The sequence below is a fragment of the Gymnogyps californianus genome, chromosome 4 (genome assembly GCF_018139145.2).
Source record: "Gymnogyps californianus isolate 813 chromosome 4, ASM1813914v2, whole genome shotgun sequence".
NCBI classification, from domain to species: domain Eukaryota; kingdom Metazoa; phylum Chordata; class Aves; order Accipitriformes; family Cathartidae; genus Gymnogyps; species Gymnogyps californianus.
The window spans coordinates 47127717-47147097 of NC_059474.1; the positions used below are offsets into that span (position 1 = coordinate 47127717).

Here is a 19381-nt window from a genome sequence, read left to right on the forward strand (position 1 = left end):
GAATAGTGTAGACTGTACTTGCAGACTTTAACGAAATGTGGAAGGTGACCTACAGGTAGTAGTAAACTAAACAGACGATCCTTCCTGAGCAATTGCATTGGTACATCAAAGTGGACTGGTGCTGTAATCACACTATCTTTATAAATATTGTGTTGCATTGTAATTATTTTAGCAAAATAGTGAGTTATGACTAGTATTTTTGTCAGTAACTGTGTGGAAATAAGAGATAATCTGCCACTATTCAGCAATGACATTATAAACTAAAGTGCACAGCACCCTTGTTCCTTCAGTCTTACTTAAACAGATCACAGTCAGTGTTACACAACTGCAAACAGTGACATAGGAATAAGAACTAATACTGACCGGGAAAGAGCTGACATATTAAAGCATATCTGTAAAGTAGAGGAGCCTGAGAACACCGTATTTTGGTTTTACCAATTCTCTGTTTATCAGCAATTTTCTGGCATGGGGTATATTCCAGGAATATGGAAGTTCTTATGATCTTTAAGAAGAAGGGAAACAGATCCAGGGAAATTGTAAATGTCCAATTTAATTCAAGTTATTTCAAAAACATGTGAACAAATTATTCTTCCTTATCTGAGTCAACAGAGTAATGGCTAGGTAAGTAACAGTCAAGGATCTGTCAAGAAGAAATTGTGTCTGACCTGGATATTGGAAAGAAAACTGACCAGTTTTCTTTCCAATATCAGGTATTAGGGTGGTACACATCATGTATCTTGACTTGAACAACTGTATCAGATGTTACATAAAAGCTGGGAAGAATGCAGTCTAAATAAAACCACTGTAAGACAGAAGGAAATTGTACTCGAAAGAGTAACCAATTGTTCCCCGTCAGAGTGAAAAGAAGTATTACATTAGATTCCAAAAAGTAAGTAAAGGCCAGTATCATGCAGCATTTTCATAATTATTTACAATAATTAGAGAGTATGTTTATTAAATTTGCAGATGACACCTGGCTGGAAAATGCTGCCAACTTGTTGGAGGACAGGGTTAATATACAGAGCAAAATTAGAGAAATGCCTTAAGGGGGAAAAAACCTGTCAGACACCAAGTCCTGACACTTGGGTAGGAATAAACAATATAGGATGGGACAAAGAGGGCTAAATAACAGTTCTAAGATCAAATCCGATAAAAAGTAGACAAAGAAGAGTGGGAGAAACGAGAAATTATGATTGCAATCTGAACACAGTAACAATATCAAGCCGTGACAGCAAAAAGTGTCATACTATGATGTGTAACCATGAACTGAGCTTGCAAATTGGATGGGGAAAAAAAAAAAAATCTTACTGCTGCTCTTCTTGTTTTTTGTAAGACTGTAGTCTGACTGCCATGTCCAGTTTTCCTAGACAGATCTAGTCCACTTAGTGAGAGTTCAGGAAAGAGCAAGAAAAACGATGAGCACATTACAAACAAGGGAAGACTGCAGGAGCCGGGTTTGTCCAATATACTGAAGAAAAGGCTAAGGGGAGGTTCAGACAACATGCTTTGCATATGTAAAGGTTAGCTGCCATGAGTAAGAAAATAAACAGTTCTCCGTGTTAGTGGTGGTCATGGAACAGTGGACATAACATTCCTCATAGGGAGTTTCCTTTGGATATTAGGGCTTTCCAGCAGGACAGGTAGTTAGAAGCTGGTTAGTTTGCCTAAAAATGTTGTGAAATCTACTTCTTTTATTTTTTTTTAAAGAAACAAGTTAGACAACAACTGTCAGAAGCGATTTACATATAGATGATCTTGCTTTGGGTAGAACAATGATTGGGTAATTTTAGCATGATGTTTCAATGTAATAAATATTGCCATACATAATTTTTAAGATTTGAATATGCTACATAGAAAAGTAAGTATTCAGAAAATGCCCAAAGTTATTTGGAAACAAACTTTGAACCACATACTTAGCTCATATTGCAACACAGAAATGTAAAGTTTACTTGCAACCAAAACAAAAAAAAAACCCAAACCTCCCCAACTATTCCTATCCTGGTTCTGATTTCTACATAATGTTCTTGCAACTAAACAAACAGTTTAGTAGCAAACACAAGTAATTTATTTTACAGCACCTTTTTTTTCTATATTTCCTTCAAAATTCTGAAGTGATTGGAAGATAACGTTTTTATGTAAATTGATGACTTTAAAGAATAATGCTTCTAAATAAAAAAAAATGCTTCACATCTTCATGTGTATCAGTTCCATAAAAAATATTCCAAGACATATTTTATATTCAAGTCAGTAAGAACGTTATAATAAAACAAGTCAGCTTGCACATACATATGGTATTACAGACTAAGAATTAAAATCCCTTTATCCACCATCACAACAGTGAACTGCAATTTATGATGACATGAAGTTTAGTACCCGAACAGGAAAAAAAAATTAGTAACTATAAAATCATTTAGCTTTATTTAATAAAATCCTTTGATAATTCTTACTGTTCTGTACTGCAGAAACAAACATTTCCAGATTTTCCTTCATGCCAAATGGGAACATTTAGCAAAGGGTTTTTTTTCCACTTGCCTGAAGCAAGTTAGGGTAAATGTTGGACATATATTTTGAAAATTATAATGTATTGCGATATACCAATATTGTCTTTTTGATTATATTAAACAGTAGCACCATCTACTGGTCCAGAAGATCCTTTCAAACTTTAGAAAAAGCTGTGGAGAGTGATCCAGCCAAAATGATGCAAAACGCTACTGAGAGTAACACGTAGTTTTTCAGTCCCTGGACAGGCAAAGGGAGAGAAAAAGAAAAATGTCATGTTGTCATAACAGATACCACTTCACAAAAAAAAGTAAAATAAAGAACTAGGGTTTCATTTTATGACAAAATTAATAAATCCATTACATGAAATGGTAAATTTTATACCATTTTATTTCATATAATGTTTGTAACGTATTTGCTGTTCAAAAGTTTAATACAAGTAATGTATGATGCCACACACTTAGTAAAATATACACAAAATTAATTCAGCAATTTTAAAAAGTATTTTTAAAGGCCTTTGTCTATTTTCAGATTATTTTTAAGCAGTAAGCACTTACACAGACTATTCTAAAATGTATGAAAAGGATGAAAGATTTGGTGAGTCACAAAGATTTGGATAATGAACATGATGGTCTTCTAGTGTGGTGCAACATTAATCTGCAGTGGGAGAGAGACAGAACTTCTAGTTCCTGATCCAAGGACGCCTAACACATTTTACACAGTCACCAAAAATATTGGGAAACATGATCTCTAATGGCAAATTAGGTACCTATGGATCCTGGACACATTAGCTAAGGGAACCTGAGGATTACACTGTTAGTGTTCAATGCTTCAAATTCCACTAGAAAAATAATTTCTGCCGTATATGTTAACACCTAGTAGAGTATATTAGCCTGTTCTAGGCAATTGCTGCCATATCAGTTTAGGATCTCTACATCACACTGTAATTAGCAAGGCCAACTAACCTCAGTCTCATTTTTTGGTCCTTTGGTGAACCTGACCCTTGAAGTCTAATCTACTTGTCTATGTGATTATTAGGACAACTGCTCATTCCCCTGCCCTCACTGAAAGAACTGGCTCAAATAAAGACTGTTTTCAGGCTGTGCTTGGCATCCTGCCTCCTGGCCCTGCTACAGTCTTCACTTACTCCCACTGCTGCTCATACAGTTATGGAATTCAAATCTTCATTCCTGTAAAAATTGTTCACAGTTCTTCATCTTTCTTGGAAAACTTAGTATTGCATGATATGACTTTCAGCTTCATAACGCAATACTTTTAAGGAAAAGAAATCTAAGAGATACAGCTGTATACCAAGTCATGCTGTTCCTAAAGCTAGAGACAAGCAAGAGAGACTATGTAAGAGACCTAATAAGATTACCTTGATTTCTTTAAATACAAGGACTCCCCACATTGCAGCAACAAGGCCAGGACCCTAAAGAATAAGATTCATTTGTACATTACAACATTTCATTAAAATCTACTGCCATCTCATTATTGTTCTCAGGGTGGTTGAATTTTGTCTGGTAACAAATTTAGGCCTTTCCATTCCATATAATTACAGCACTAATGGCAAAAGCATAAACATCACTGAAATCTTTATGAAGTAAGACACAATAAAAACTTCAAGAAGGGCTAAAGAGGCAAGAGACTTTTTTTCAGAGAAGGGACAATTTCTTTCTGAATTACACTGTGGAGTCTGCACTGGCTGTTATACGTTCTTTTAGTAGGCTCCAAATAATATGCCTCACATTAGTCCAAACTACAGTTCACAATGTTACCACATTTCAGAGGACTATTCAGGTTTATTGGTAGCTACCATGGATATTCCTAACATTTCCTTTATTAGCACGACTAACTAGTTGGACAAAGTTTGATTTTATCGCTCAGTATGATATCAACAGACTGGAACATAAATGTATTTCCTGTATAGCAGGCATCTGGACAAAGCACAAAGCCAGCCAGATAGACAGGTCAGGAAAACTACTGATTATCTGTGATGTTGTACAGATTTCCTAACTAACAGCAAACAGTGATATGCAACGATAATTTCCAGGCACTCCTGGTAATACAGTTTTTCCCCTGTGGGAGCAATGATCTGAATTTTCATGACTGATGAGAAAATATTATCTGAATATGAAGCGAAAATTGGCTCTGTTAATGCTTCCCATTAGAGCTGCTCTCAGAAACACTTGACAGATGTTTGGACAGTGATCTTCCTCTCTCCATCTTCAGTACAGCTGATAGGACACAGATTTAGGCCAGCAGGAAACAGTGTCTCATGATGATTGTATTTGTGGGTGCTGTTTCCTAGTGAAACTGCCAACTATTATTTGAATAATAGCTAAGGTGTTATTTCACTTTCTAGATAATGTACACTGCAAGAGGAATGCATTTTAAAAATGAAACAAATTGTTAAAGGGATGTGATGAACAGCTGTCTGAAATTCTCTCCAGGATGAAGTAAAGCAGCAGTTCTGAACCTGTGGTCCAGACAGGCAGTTTCTCATCAGTGCTGTCCTTAAATTTTTCATTTCGTGATTTTATATCCTTGCCCTTTAGGCATACTGATAACTAAGTTACTAAAGCTGCTTTCCATTAATCCTTCGATTTCTAATTAGAATAATCCCAAGTCTTTTTTTTCATTGCATACTGCAGAGTTTATTCTGATTTACTGCATCTTGAGGCAAAGCTTAATCTCTATTAACGTTGTTTCATTAGTTTGCTTCCAAAATACAGTTGTTCAGCAAAACTTTGGGTTTGATATTTATGAACTCTCATTTGCCAGAAGTTATCCACCTTTGCATCACCATCTAGTAGACTGGCAAGAGAGTAAAGGCAAAGTTTATTTTTACCTAGTGACGGAATTTATGCAGCTTCTGGAAATTAACGGTGCTTTAAAGGTACAGTATCATAAATAGGAATAAAACAGACAAAACGGGCCAACTATTTCTCCCTCATTTGCATAAGAACATTATTTTCAGCAACACATAATCTGTTCTGTTTGTTCAAGAACTGTAAAAAGAAAAAATACCTGACTTAATTAAGCAAAATGACTGCTAGAGGATAAAAATCACAAATGAAAACATCCAGAAAAAAAGTGTACTTGCTGGGATGAAAGCATAAAACATTTCTTCTTTTAATCACTTCAGTTTACTATTTAATATCGATATATTTCTGGTTACAGAGCTTTGGCTTTTACATAACCTAAAGACTCACACTTTCAATTCTTCTGTTTTTGTATACTTGGCATTGACCAAGATGGTGCTTGTCACAGTCATGTATGTTCCTAAAAAACCAAAGGCTAGCACAGACAAGCAGAAGAGACAATGTATACTCTTGACTAAAATGCTCTAGACACGTCATAATTTCAACTGAATTCCACAAATGGGAGGGAAAAAAACCCTTTACTTTTAATTCTAGTTACAGATTTTATTTTTTATATACTTACTGCAGTAATTATTGGAAAGCTGACCACAGCACTGAGATAGTGATTGGCTATGAACCAGCAGCAATTGGCTATTGCCCAAAGCACACCAGAAACAAACCCTAGAAAAATAAATCCCAATCAAAAATGTGCACAGCAAAGTATAGACAGTAATTTGTGGAACATTTATATTTATAGCACAATACAGAAACTGTATGTATGTATTTCAGTAAATTAACTACTTTAACAAGCTGGCTCTGATAATCTAAACCAAAGCTCAAGGGATAAAATCAGCTACTCAACTGAAGTAGCAAATTAATTAAAGTTCACAATTTTCTGGGCAATGTGCTCTCCACTCTGGCAGAGTCAGTTTTTGAAAATCCGCTGTATGCAACATCATTTTGTTCTAGTTTCAGACTAGAACATAATTTATCATTATTTCCTAATCTTAGTTAATTAACCTAATAGAAGTGATCTTTCAAAAGAGACAAAAAGTCAAATGAAGAGACCTGAAAGGTGAACTACAATTCCAACACATAGTTTGAACTAATCACTGCAAAACGGTCAGAAGTAACTGAAATTAACTGCTAATTTAAAAAACAGTCATACCTGGCAATATGGCTTGGGGATAAACATTAGGTTTATTTTTCCTGACTGCACAGTAGATCAAAAAGTAGATGGTACTTGTAAGAAATATTCCACTGAAGTGTGCAAAAACATAATCTAAATCTGAAAGAGAAATTACAAAATTGTGTTAGTCTAAAACATCAGTTATTAATTTTAACTAAATTTATTTCACTGATAGCATTCACATAGACAAAAACATATCAGGTGCTACTGCTAACAACTCAAATTCAAATGTGATTGTGACAAACACAGCTGCCAGTCTGACTGTAGATGGATTTGGTCAATCACACATATATTAAACATGAATTAGCTGCTGTGTTGACCCTAGCATTTATTACAGGCTTTTATGCATTTCTGCAAGTTATTTTCAGAACTCTATTAGTCAAACTACTGAACTATTTTATTAAAACCTTAAGAAAATCCTCAGGTGAGGCTACAAAACTGGGGATTTTACATAATTACATCCCCTCCTGACCATCTACATTTGTATTCCTGTATATAGCCTTGTTTCTTTTCTGTACCTTTAACGGCAAGACAACTGCACATACTGTGTAAGCTAAACACGGCATAGTTTTATCCTTTTTTTATCTTGAAGAATGTATCACAATTTTGATCCCTATAATCATTAACAATAATAAATCCTTTATGGACTTCGTATGTGCTAAAGAGAGTATTTGCAACATGGTAAAACAGAAGCATGTAGCAAGGTGATCTCTATCTCCTTGAAGTTGTAAATTCTCAACAGGAAAGGCAGCTATAGTAATGATAACATCTGTTTTGTCTAGCTAGGGAATATATAAGTTGCAGTATTCAAGAGAAATTGTATGTGACGTAACAAACAACTTCTTAATGGCAACATTATGCAGTCTCAGCAATACGTTGCTCTTAAGCTGCTGCTGGTATTACCTGATAGACTATACACTAAATCTTAAGGAAAATGTTTCTCGGGAAATGTTGTTTGAAATTGGTGATTAGTCTTATGTTAAAAGGTTCCCATTTCAAAAACTACAAGGTTTTAATTACTTATGTTGTTATATATCTCTTCTGCTCATCAGTTACGATCAACCTTCTCCTCTTTCTTTACTGGTATACTAATTTGGCAATTGGTACAGCTTGTGCCCTTGTTTACCTCATGTTCCAGGCATACGAACTTTGTGTTTGAGAGTGCTACTATTTAATGCCTTCTGAAACATAGCTATGAGTTAAGTATGGTATCCTCTGGGCTGTTTCTCACTGTTCTTTTAATGGTGTAATTCACCTCTGAGAAAAAGGGAGTGCTAGTACTATGATTACGACAACATATAACATAGTGCAGAACTGATAAGCTGTCATGGTATATTTTCAGGCATATCAAGAATTTCACTCTATGCCTTTACAGAAGCAGGAAAACACAATATACTGATGAAATAAAGTAGAAGTGATCTATTAGCTGTTACCAAATTGACTTGCTCCTGTGTATATAGTTTCATTTCTTCTTCCATGATCCTTGATGTACAGTACTGGAACAAAACTGGAACCGTAGAGTATTCCAGCTACTACAGCCAGGCTACATCCTCTTTAAAAAGAGCAAAAATCAGAGAAAATAGCCTAGCATTAATTAGGGAAGTACACAATACACTTAAGACAAGTCCAGTATTGCAGTTAAAGACTGTGTATCATATGAAAATTGCTAGCAACACTATAAAAATAATATATTTTAGCACATTTTTATTTTCTAGCGTAGAAATGGTTCAACACAGTAACTTAGTTTTCCTATACTTCATGGCCAAGTAACAGACAATTCCTGCCCCAAGAGCCTGCAGTCTAGATTAATGACAAGATAAATTAACTAGGATTTCCTAAAAGTAGAGCTAGGAGAAAACAAGCAACAATATAATTAAAATGCTCCCACCCTCAGCTTCACTGTTTCAGTCTATATATTCTTAGTCTTAGTCTTCTTCTCTGCCTCCAGATCATTGTGTTGTTGGCTGTCTCCACTCCCCACACTGGCCCCTTCCTAGCTGCTGCTTTCACCTTGGAGCATTTCTGCTGTCTCCTTACCATACTGCCATGCCTTCTGCAGATGTATTCACTTGGAAACCACACCTGGAAGCATGTTATTAGCATAGGCTCCTTCTATGCTGGAGTGCTAATCAACCAGGTGATAAAAACCAGCTCTGTAATTACTTAGCTGCTATTACTATTTACTTTGCCAAATGTTGTTCTTTTGTAGTAGTAACTAATACTTAATTGGTAAGGTAAAGCACACTCAACAGTGCAAAGGAAATAACCTAATTAGTTGTAGCTATTCATATATAGATAGGCACAGTATACTAGTACTTTAAAAACTGTTATTTATTAGTGCATGACTGCACTAGAAAAACCACAGGACACAAATTCTGCTCTTACACTGTGTTCAACTACTTCCTCTGGCTACTTGGCCTGCACCAGTAAAAGAACTGTTAATAACTTACATGAGTCTCTTTTTTGCTGGAGAAAGTCTGTTCACCCATGAGTCATCAGAATTATCTTCAGAAACATTAATAGACTGCAAAAAACCAAGAGTTTTCACGCAAGTTTAGTTTAGTCTGATTTTTTTAAAAAAAATCTCAAACATTGTATTAAACAGAACAGTTTTGGTCTAAGAAAATAAAATGAAAATGGAAGGAGAAACAAAAGGAATTTACAGAAATACTCTGAAGAAAGTAGATTTTTTTTTTTTTTTTTAAATAAAACAAACTAATAATTGGATCTACCTACCTTGAAGTTTATAAGTACAAGTTTGGATATGGACTTTGGGTTTACTACACAATAGAGCACTCATTAGCATTTTTTTAAATCTGCATGCAGGTAGATCTGACTTTCAGAACTTTTCCTTCCTTAAATTTGATAAATTATTTAATCTATAGATTTTATGATGTGGTTTTGCCCTTTTTTTCTTTGATAGCTCTGGTGTTACTATCAGAATATTAGGACTATTTGCAACCAGGGAAATTAACACCCCTGTCTGCAACATAAAGAAATTGCAACGTCCCTTTGTTCCAATCCTGCAATCAGATTGTCTTCTGTGATTTGGTCTGGTAGACTGGAACCTCTAGTGAGCATTGAGCACAGCTAGAAAACTCTGAGGGCCTCTCTGTTCAAGTAGCAACTGAGCACTGTCCTACAAGAGTAAGGCACAATGGTAGTAGAAGCCTATTGTTCTCCAGCTTTTGTTGCATACTTTGGGCTCCGGAAGGAGCAACAGCCAATCCGGCACCCCTCGTTGGCCTCCAAACTGTGCCATAGCTGATGCTGAGAATCAGCAACTCTTGACAGTCTCCTGGCTCTGTAATGCGGCAAAAATCTGGTGGATAAGAGTTATACACCGTTGCCTTTCATCTAAGCACCCTCCTAGTTTTATAGTTAAGTTTTAACTAAAATTGCTTCCTTTTCTCAGATATGAAAGTAAACACTCTTTTTTATATAATCTGTGTCATACTGAAAAAGGACTTCTAAGCCATTTAAAGCTGACAACAGAGAAAGAACACTTGGGAAAACCTTTTCTGTTGCTCGCATTTGACTGGATATACAAGATCCACAAATTAAATACAATCAATGCATATTTATGTACTTTTATGTAGTCTACCATAAATCCTAGCAAATCTGGTTAACATTAAGCAATTTTTTTGGTTTCAAATGGCTATGTACTTTCACTGCTGTAAAATAACAACTGTAGAGTACTTACACTTTCTCTCAGTAAAGGCGTGCTTTCTAACGAAGCTGAAGAACTCTGGACTTCAGTTTTTACAAAAAGAAATATGACAGCACTCAGAAGAGAAAAATACAACAATAAATACCATGTCAGCTCATAAGGACATAACATTTAGTGTCCAGAGACAAAAGTTATATTTGGAGGCATATTACTTTATTTTCATTATTGCCCTAGAGCCACTTCAATATATTTGAAAAATGCAATTGCTTTTAACAGTCTTAACAAAGAACTTAAGTGAAAGTAACTAAATAAATTAGTCTTTGTATCACTTTATAGATCTCTCTTCTATGTAATGGGATTGAAATGTCTCCTTTTTACGGCACGTAGTTACAACCACATGTTAACAACAGTTGCTTTAGTTAACAGTGCCCTTTCGTACTAAACCACACATACAATGGAACATCTGCATGAAAATTCTATATGGAACAGCTTAAACCTGCACAGAATTGGCTCTGTGCTCAAGGAAAAAAGTTAGTTTTTATGTTGTCACTCTATCATATGTGAGTGAGGAAATACTGCTCCTACAGGGCTTCATGCATATGTGGAAGGAGAATGGGTATTGCTCAGTGGTGCTCCAGTACACCAAGTGAATAAAATGAAGAAAGGCTAACATTACTACTTGCACTCCCAGCTCCAGGAAATCAGGTAAATACGTGTAATCAGAATTGGCAGGATCTGTTTTTTTATTTTTATGAAAGATATTTTAATTATTTAGGAATTCCTTCTCATAACTGTGAACAGAATGTCTCCATTTGAAGAATGATTCAGCTCCTGCTGAAGGAATAAGGACAGACAGAAATGGATGTCAGCATCCTCCAGAGCAACTAGACAAACATATACAGGTTCCACACAGGAGGCTAAAATGAAATACACGCTTCTGAGCTCTGCAGAGCAACATTCACAGGCTTTGTGCAGCTTGCCAGGAAAACATGTTTGGTCACGATCTTTTTCCCTGTTGATCACTTCTCCATGGTATTTCAGAAACAGGCAGGAAGCAGGTGGTGAGCTGAATGAATTCATCAGGCAGGAATAGCAGTACTGCTACTATTTTGTGAGTACCTCACAAAATCACGTGCTACATGTAACAGTAATGGGTAAAAAGCTGTGGACTCTTAGGAGAGAGGAAGAGTGGAAGCAATATTCATGAATCTACAGCAGCAGCTCTCTCTGAGCAATCAAGAATGACTCCATCGTCTCCATGTTCTTAACACCCTTCTTTTCCTAAAGGCATTACATGCATCTGCTGCTTAGCATGCTTACGGCAAGCCTACTGCCCCTGGGATTTAGAGCCACCATTATGTTCCTAGAAAGGCCTTCCTGGCCACCCATTTGGAAAACAAGAACACTGCTACGTAACGAAGACCCTCTTTCCTTTGTGTTTGGACCAAAGTGTGCACTCATACAAATAATAAACAAAAAATAAGAGTAGAAGTCCTTCTGAAGATCCCCAAGGACGCCACTGTTTGTGAGTTGCTGTAAGTGTGACTTAAGAGTGACAAGACAGGGAGCTATTAAGGACAAGAGATAATGCAAAGCCTCTGGCTTTTCATGGACCCTGAAGGATCTGGGAAGGGGTCCTGTGGCATATTCTACAGTTAAGAGGAAGGATTTGTACCCCTGACTGAGTGAAGGCAGATCAGAAATCTCACAGAGGTTCTCTCACCAAGATTCTTCTAGTCAGTTTTTCCTCTCTCACAAATTTTGGGGGAAGTGAACCATTTGAATAACCTCACTAGGGAGACAACCACTGCATCACTGCTTTGCCTTGAACATGCCTACCAGCATAAAAATATATTTCTGTGTTTATGAATAACCATTTTACCACTGTACTGGATATCATGTATGTTTCTGTTCTGAAATACAACGCTGACCAGCTAGGTATGGATAACTTATGAATTCTGCAGTAAATCAATTTGCAAAAAATACCTCAGTACATTTGCCCTCTAGTTAAATTGTCCCTGCGGTTATCAAATATATATTTTACATTACAGAAATTTACTATAAGAATAAATTTTTACCTTAATAGCGAAAGTCCAGCTCCAATATAATTTAAGATTGGTCTTGATACCTCTTCTGGGTCAATTCCAAACCAACCAAACCTGGAATATTTAACCAGTTTCACTTAGCTGTACTGACTGCATACAAATAGTTAAATTATAACCCAGTCTCAAAAATCTTTACTCATGTCAATAATTCTGCTTAAGTTTGTATTTGCAATATTGGATTAGTGCTTCAGTTGGCTTGCAAAATGCTACGTCTACTTTACAAAAATAATCTTTAAACTAATTTAATTTACATTAACAAATACATTATTTATTCATTCAATTATGTTAATGAACATCACTGGGCATTCTTCTTCCTACTGAGACAGAGAAAACACAAAAAGATAAAATAATTAACCTGAGTACTTTCCACTGAGAGGGAAAAAGATCTTATATATGATAAATCCTCTTTATTGGTCATAGTGTTTTCACTGCAGTTATTAATGAAGACTTGGCAACATTAATTATGTATGACTTAAGACTTAAACATACTCACCTTGAACTTGCCCAACCTGTCAGCAAATTAAAAGAAGCCCATATCAAAAGACCAAGAGCTAAGCCAATAGTTTTAACAATAGGGACAACTGTAACATTGCCTGAAATACAAAAAACAAAATTAAAATCAGTTAAAAACTACACTGTGATCATGTATATTTTTGCTTTAGATTCTGTGACTGTTCAGAAGGCAAAGAAATTTAGGCAACTACAAGGTGGTAGGAAATAGTGTTTTTTAAAAATAAATACATTAAAACCAGACTTTTCCTCAATGCTTTTTTTTAAAGTTATTTTTGGTGTAAATTTGCTGCTTATAAAATAAGCATAATAAAATATTTGCTATAAGGGTACAGCTCCATTAATACCGAGACTTTAAAAAGCCAAATAACTACCAAATAACTACTACCTTATATATGGAAAAGTTTTTATCACTGTTTTTTTATTAAGAGTTAGGATTACTTTGTGTTTCAAGAAATAGAATCTCTTTATCCTTACCTGTAGCCCACACGAAACCCCCAACCATAGCCAGAGGCCAAAACCGGGGGCAATTCTGGATTAAATTGACCACCAAAGAAACTATCCATATGGAGGCACAGAGAATCCATTGAAAGAACATGCCTATGGCAAAATCAAATGCACACAATAGAGAACTTGTAGAATACTGCCTGTGTGAATCTCTTAACATACTATGTTTTAGATAAAATAGTACAGAAAAAATTGAAAGGTGGCCACCTCCACTCTGAATTTCCAGGAACCATGTTACGATATATTCAAAAGATGTATTTTAGGGCGGGGTGTTATTATTCTGTCAACCTTTTCCTTACCATGCATTCTTCATACACAGATGCAAAAGACACTTTGCTGGACAAAGTTTACACAACACATGAAAATTTTGACAGGCTTCTGACAAAGAGGATATTCAGTTACTGCAAACTTCTCCCACCACCCTAGTAGCAGCTAACACAAATGACTGCACAGGACAAAACTCCTTCAAAGGCTCATGGCTCAGGCTGTTCCCCTAATCCAGGACACTGAGGATGATAAAAACTTTAGACAGATCTCTTCTACCTCTGTAGATTCTCCAAGGGTCAGCTAGGCAGACCAGTTAACCTTATGCCAGCTGAGCTAAGACTTTTGCTTTAAAGTCTAGCCTTGTTAGGACCATATTTGGCACAAAGAAGAGAGAGAGGTTATATTCAGCCTGTAATGCAGATACTATTATTGCAGCAACATAATGGCAGATTTATTCATCTAGGGATCTGGTAATTGACTATGCTTCATATAAACATGCAAATACAACATGAACCTAGTACAGTAAAGTGATAAAATTCCAAGCAGGAAATAGAAGCGATTGTTTCCTCTTACCGAGTCACCAGATAAAAGTATTAAAATTTCAATTTTTTATTGTTTTTCTGTCAGGCCCACAATTGAAAGGCAATACTCCAAAGTCCAACAACTTTTACAGTATAAATAACACTGTATGTATTTGAGAATCCCCACGAGGGTAGAAGAAAGGACATTTCACTTTCCATTGTGAAATGCTCATGAAATGCACATCATCACTGTTAAAGTGCACAAAACCATATAAAAAGGCTCTTCTAAAGATTTGCCACATCCTGAACCAATACACTATTGCTTTATACCCTAACAATAGCAAAGAAAATTATAACATGCTCTATGGATTAAGGCTGTGATGATATTTATAACTCTAGCTATAGAAACTCTCATATTTGCTGGTAAAATATTATTCCTATTAGCAAAAATACCAAAACCAACAAAAGAATATAAATAAGTTTACCGTCACCAGTATCAAATTTCTTAACAGGCACAAAGTTTGTCCCAAATAGAAGGACAGCTACTGTGGAAGAGGTAAAGCCAATAGCTAGATCTGTTCCATTGCTGATGTTAAAGGTACTGTAAGCTTCCCCGATGTTCATCTTTGTTCTGAAGGTGCCTCTTTTTGTGGAGTTGTTTTGCTGTGGGTCCTGAGAGATTCTGAAATCAGAGAGTGGAATTAAACATGTGGAATATTACATAATACCAACCTAGTTCAGAAGTCTGAAACTTAAAGGACCCTACTTATCAATCTCTCAAAAGCTGGAAAGAACTGCAAAGCATACTGTAGAATCCCATGAAAAGCTGCCATAAAATGTGAATGAAGTAACTTAAGAACAGATGAACAAAAAAAAAATCACTATTGTGTGTTTCATAATCAGCTTCAGAAAAAGCATGTCTGAAAACATACAACAACGTGAACGTAGAGATGCACTCAAAGGTTATGAGGACTTGAATCTGTGAGGCCTATGGGAAGCCCTGACACTTTAGGGAGATGCTGTAGGAGACCAACTGAAAAAAACAAACTTGTGGCCCCCTGGACCAAAGAGCTAGTTGTTCCGAAGGATAACGGCAGGAGACAAAACTTGATAAGGGTGCAGGAGAGGATGTTAGATCCCCTGAGCCTGTCAGAAGAATGTCTTAAACACTCGCAATTTATGATCCTTGAAGAGGAGCTAAAGACTGACAAGAGGGAGTAGCCTGTCAAAGGCTGGATGAATCGCCCAAGAAGCTGTGAGGCCAGCAGTAATTGCCCAAGAGGTGGCGAAGCCAGCAGTAACTCGGGGAGAGGTAAATGTGGCAGGGGGAGATTGCGACCACCGACTCAATTTGAGACCAAAAAGTCTTGCCCCCCCATGCCTGCAAGAAGCATGCGTGCTAATTTACATCGCAAGCGAGGCTAATTAAAATAAGAGGCAGTCCACACTGAAGGATAAGAATATAAGGAGAAGGCAAGTGCCAAAAAAGGAGGAACTAAGAGGAAAAGAAGATGCCCACAGACCAGAGACACCCGCCCCCCCCGTTGGCTGGACCAACGTCAACGCTGGAACCCGGACCGGTGCGCGCTCTCTCTCTCTCTCCCCCCCGCCCTTCTTGAAATATATTGTAAGCCTAACCAAGAAATCCAGTCAGAGTTTTGCCAAGTGCCTTATTCGGTCCGAAAGTTTTAAAGTTTGGAAGTAAAATTACTTTGATTAAACCTCCTGAGAACTTTGTTGTTTCTCCTGCGCACCGCCCAGAGCATACCAAACTACCTTTCCCTAAACCCACCGAGCGGGACGGGACAGATGCTGTCTCACAATATTCCTTATTCCTGTAGCCAAAGGGGAGTCACACTGGGGTGTGTAAAAAAGCAAGGGTTAGACAAAATCTTAATTGGCAGAAGAAGCTATAGCAATTTGCAGGCCCGCTGCCTAGAACTCAGGAACAGGTGCAGAGATTCTTTAGATGCCACAGTGGGATCAATATAGGATCATAAAGTAACCACAGGGATTGCTCTAGCTGATACAAAACGTGAATAAAGGTTCACTTTTTCTGTGGGGAACAAAGGAAGAAGCTGCCTCTACAGTTTCTTTGTTCATGCCCCATGACTATAATAAGAAAGGCAAAGATTTTTTTTAATCCCATAATACCTCCCTTTTTTTTTTTTTTTTTTTAAGTGGAAGATTCATCTTGAGGTTACACTCAACGGAAGTACCACATATATACTTTTGATATGGATTACGACTTTGACAGAAAAGGTGGCTCTGAGGACAACTGTAATAACATGATCTTTGCATACCTAATCTTAACACCACACTTAAAAGACTACAAGAAAAGTGTTTTGAAATTTAACTTCAAATGGCAACAGGATACTTAATATGCTGAGAGTATAAAGAGGCATATTTATAGAGATACACATGGAATCCTGTTGTCAAAGTAATGCTATTCATACTGAATCAAATGACATCCTAATGCAGTTTGACATTCCCCAGTGTAGGTGGACTAGCTACTGCCTGGAGGAAAAAAGCTGAAATAGGATTGTGGAAATTTTGCCAAGTCTTGTAAGTGGTGCTGTGACTACACTCTCTGCACAAAAGGAAGAGCTGAGCTGCTCCACATTCTTTCATCTTATTTTACCCTCCAGTCTTACCTTCTCTGGAGTCCTTAGGACATTGAGAACTGCATCTGCTGAGGTTGTGCTTTTATCTACAGCTTCAGCAAGGCCGTCAGTGTCAGCTGAAATTAATTATTTGCACTACTGGGTGAAAAGTTCAATCCCAAAACTAATATAACCATTTAGTTTCTATAATTTTTCCCCTCAAAAGATGTCAGTATATTTTTGAGTACTTAAGAAAAACACAGATGAAATTTAGAAGACACATCATGAAGGTACAACGGCACAGGTATTTCCATTTATCTTATTATCTTTTCCTCCTTCACTCTTCATCTTTCTTGCCTACCTAGAGGATAAGCTTCTCCAGGAAGTTTTCACTGTATTTAAGACTCTTCTATAAAGTATGTTTTACCTGGGACCTGTAAACACTGAGCAGTGCAAATAATGATGCTGGGATTTCTTCAAAGACTGACTTCACATGCTAAGAAACACTGTGACACCACAAGAATGGATTAAGATGGATAATGGCTTACATCAGCTATCTTCATTCCATCAGCCTTGACTCACTGAGCGAATACATTTAATTCATTTAGTGGACAAGTAAGGCACCAGAGCTGGGTTTTGCACAGGAAGAACTTCATGCTGTTAAGGACATAGAAATAAAGCTGATTACATTGCACCTCTATGAATGCAGGACTCAGTACTTTAGCCTTTAAATAAGTAAGTCATTATGCAGGTAAAATACTAAGAACCTTTCAAACTTAAAGTGGTTTATCAGCCTTTTTTTGTTAATGTATAGAGAAATGCTACTTTAAAAATACTTCAGTTTTGTATCTACTAAGAGAAAATCTGTGTGCTGCGGGGCAATATAATTTTCTGCTTGCTTTTTATCTTCCAAAAATCTCTATATTGTGCACACTGAAGACTGTTGCACAACTGGAGAAACAGAATCATGACACCAAAAATGGAAAAGAAACACAACTTCCAATTAACCGAGTATGCTTCATTCAGACTGCTTAAAACTGTAACTTTCCAAAGTTTGGGGCACTTAGCTCCAAATTTGGCTAAATTTCAGACCCAACTTTCAATTCCATTTTAAAGCCTTCAAGAGAAATCTCAACCAGACAAGGCCTGGAGCAACCTGCTCTAACTTCAACGATAGCACTGCTTTAAGCAGGGAGTTGAACTAGATGACCTCCAGAGGTTCCTTCCAAGCTAAATTATCCTACAACTGTATGATGCAATGTCAAGAGCAAATAATGAACTGGTACACAGCATTAAGTTGACTATACTTTTTTGCACATGCTTGCACATACTTTGCACATCAGAGAGCTTCAGAGAGTTCACTAAAAGCCTCTTCTCTACAATTCTATGTTATTGCCAGATGGACTTGCACCATACATGCCTCCAAAGGTTTATAGCTACCAAATGCCAAACCAGAAGCACTTGCTGAAGCTTCTATTAGAACACAGTGGTTGTATCTGAAATGCAGACAGAGACAACTGGAATTGTGGCTGTTACTGAAGGTTTTTTTTTTCCACTAAGCAGCCCTTACTGAAGGGCACTTTGGGGTTCCCAAGCTGCAGAGAAATAAAATGGAATTTTGTTGGCACACATTGCCCTTATCCTACTAACTTCACTGGTTTACCTCACTGGAAGGTTGTGCTCTGTATTTTCACTGTTTCCTCAGAAATATGCCACCATTTTCTTCCTTCGCACAGAGACACAACAAATTATGATGCTCACTTAATGCAACAGCAACACATTGCTATGGACTCCACAGACAGGCATGAAATCAAGAAGCCTGCCCTTGAGAGTTTTCACCTCAAGGCAGATTCAAGCTGTTGTCAAGATCTGAAAGAAACTGTTTCCACTAATTGAATGGGTACTTTTAGAGGTTGCACATCACATTGACTGTTTATTTGCATCTTTCACCCTTATTTTAGGAAACTCCTATCAGTCCCAAGGCGGCTTAGAGCGACGTCCTCAGGTGACGCCGCAACCCCTGACTAACTGCTCAAGAAACGTTTTTTCGCTTCCCTAAGATGAACGCTTTTGGAAGACGTTCTTTGGGCAGTATTTTCAGCAAGCGCTATCCCACAACAAGGAAAAACACGCAGCTGAGCTCTCGACACAGGCGGGTGTTGCTTCTATTGACGCCAACACGCCCGGGCTTCCGCAGGGCAGGCCCACGCTGCAAGCAGGACACGGCCTGCAGACGGGGCAGGCCCAGCCCTCGGCCAAGGCCGCCGCTGAAGGAAGCGCCAGCCGGCTGGGCAGGCCAACTGCTCGGCAACGCACCCTGAGAAGAAACTTAAGACCCCCCCCTCCCCGGCTCCAGCCGGACACCTTCCTTTCCCCAGCGCCCTGTCCCCGGCTGACCGCCGCGGCGTGTTTTACGGCGCTCCGCTCCCGCAGCCGGCGGGGCGGTAAGGCGGCCGGGGACGGGCCCGCACCGGCTGATCCCTCGCCTGGTCCCTCCGTGCGGCCTCGGCCCTCGCCGCGCCGCCGCTGCCCGCGCCCCGCCGCGCCAGGCCCCGCCGCGCTACCGCCCCGCTGGCACACAAGCCTCCCCCGCCGCTCCAGCGTCCCGCCTGGGCCTGCGCCTCCCGCCGCACCGCCCCTCGCCTC

General features: G+C 37.9%; 1 protein-coding gene across 6 annotated transcripts; it reads right to left on the reverse strand.

Annotated features, from left to right (window-relative positions):
* Window positions 1-845: 845 nt before the first annotated feature.
* Window positions 846-19136, reverse strand: TMEM144 (transmembrane protein 144). Of its 6 annotated transcripts, none has more exons than XM_050896486.1 (13): window positions 19100-19136; window positions 17284-17392; window positions 14618-14814; window positions 13315-13437; window positions 12821-12920; window positions 12301-12381; window positions 10256-10337; window positions 9003-9076; window positions 7986-8104; window positions 6532-6651; window positions 5947-6044; window positions 3878-3931; window positions 846-2739 (listed from the first exon to the last, which is right to left on the reverse strand). In XM_050896486.1, the coding sequence occupies exons 3-13, from the start codon at window positions 14754-14756 to the stop codon at window positions 2656-2658; spliced, it is 1074 nt and encodes a 357-aa protein (XP_050752443.1). In that variant the 5' UTR covers window positions 14757-14814; window positions 17284-17392; window positions 19100-19136; the 3' UTR covers window positions 846-2655. The 6 variants fall into 6 exon arrangements, with proteins under 6 accessions (XP_050752443.1, XP_050752440.1, XP_050752441.1 ...); XM_050896483.1 differs by lacking the exon at window positions 19100-19136 and adding an exon at window positions 18399-18488; XM_050896484.1 differs by lacking the exon at window positions 19100-19136 and adding an exon at window positions 16787-16872 and having other exon boundaries at window positions 17284-18219.
* Between the last annotated feature and the right edge of the window lie 245 nt (window positions 19137-19381).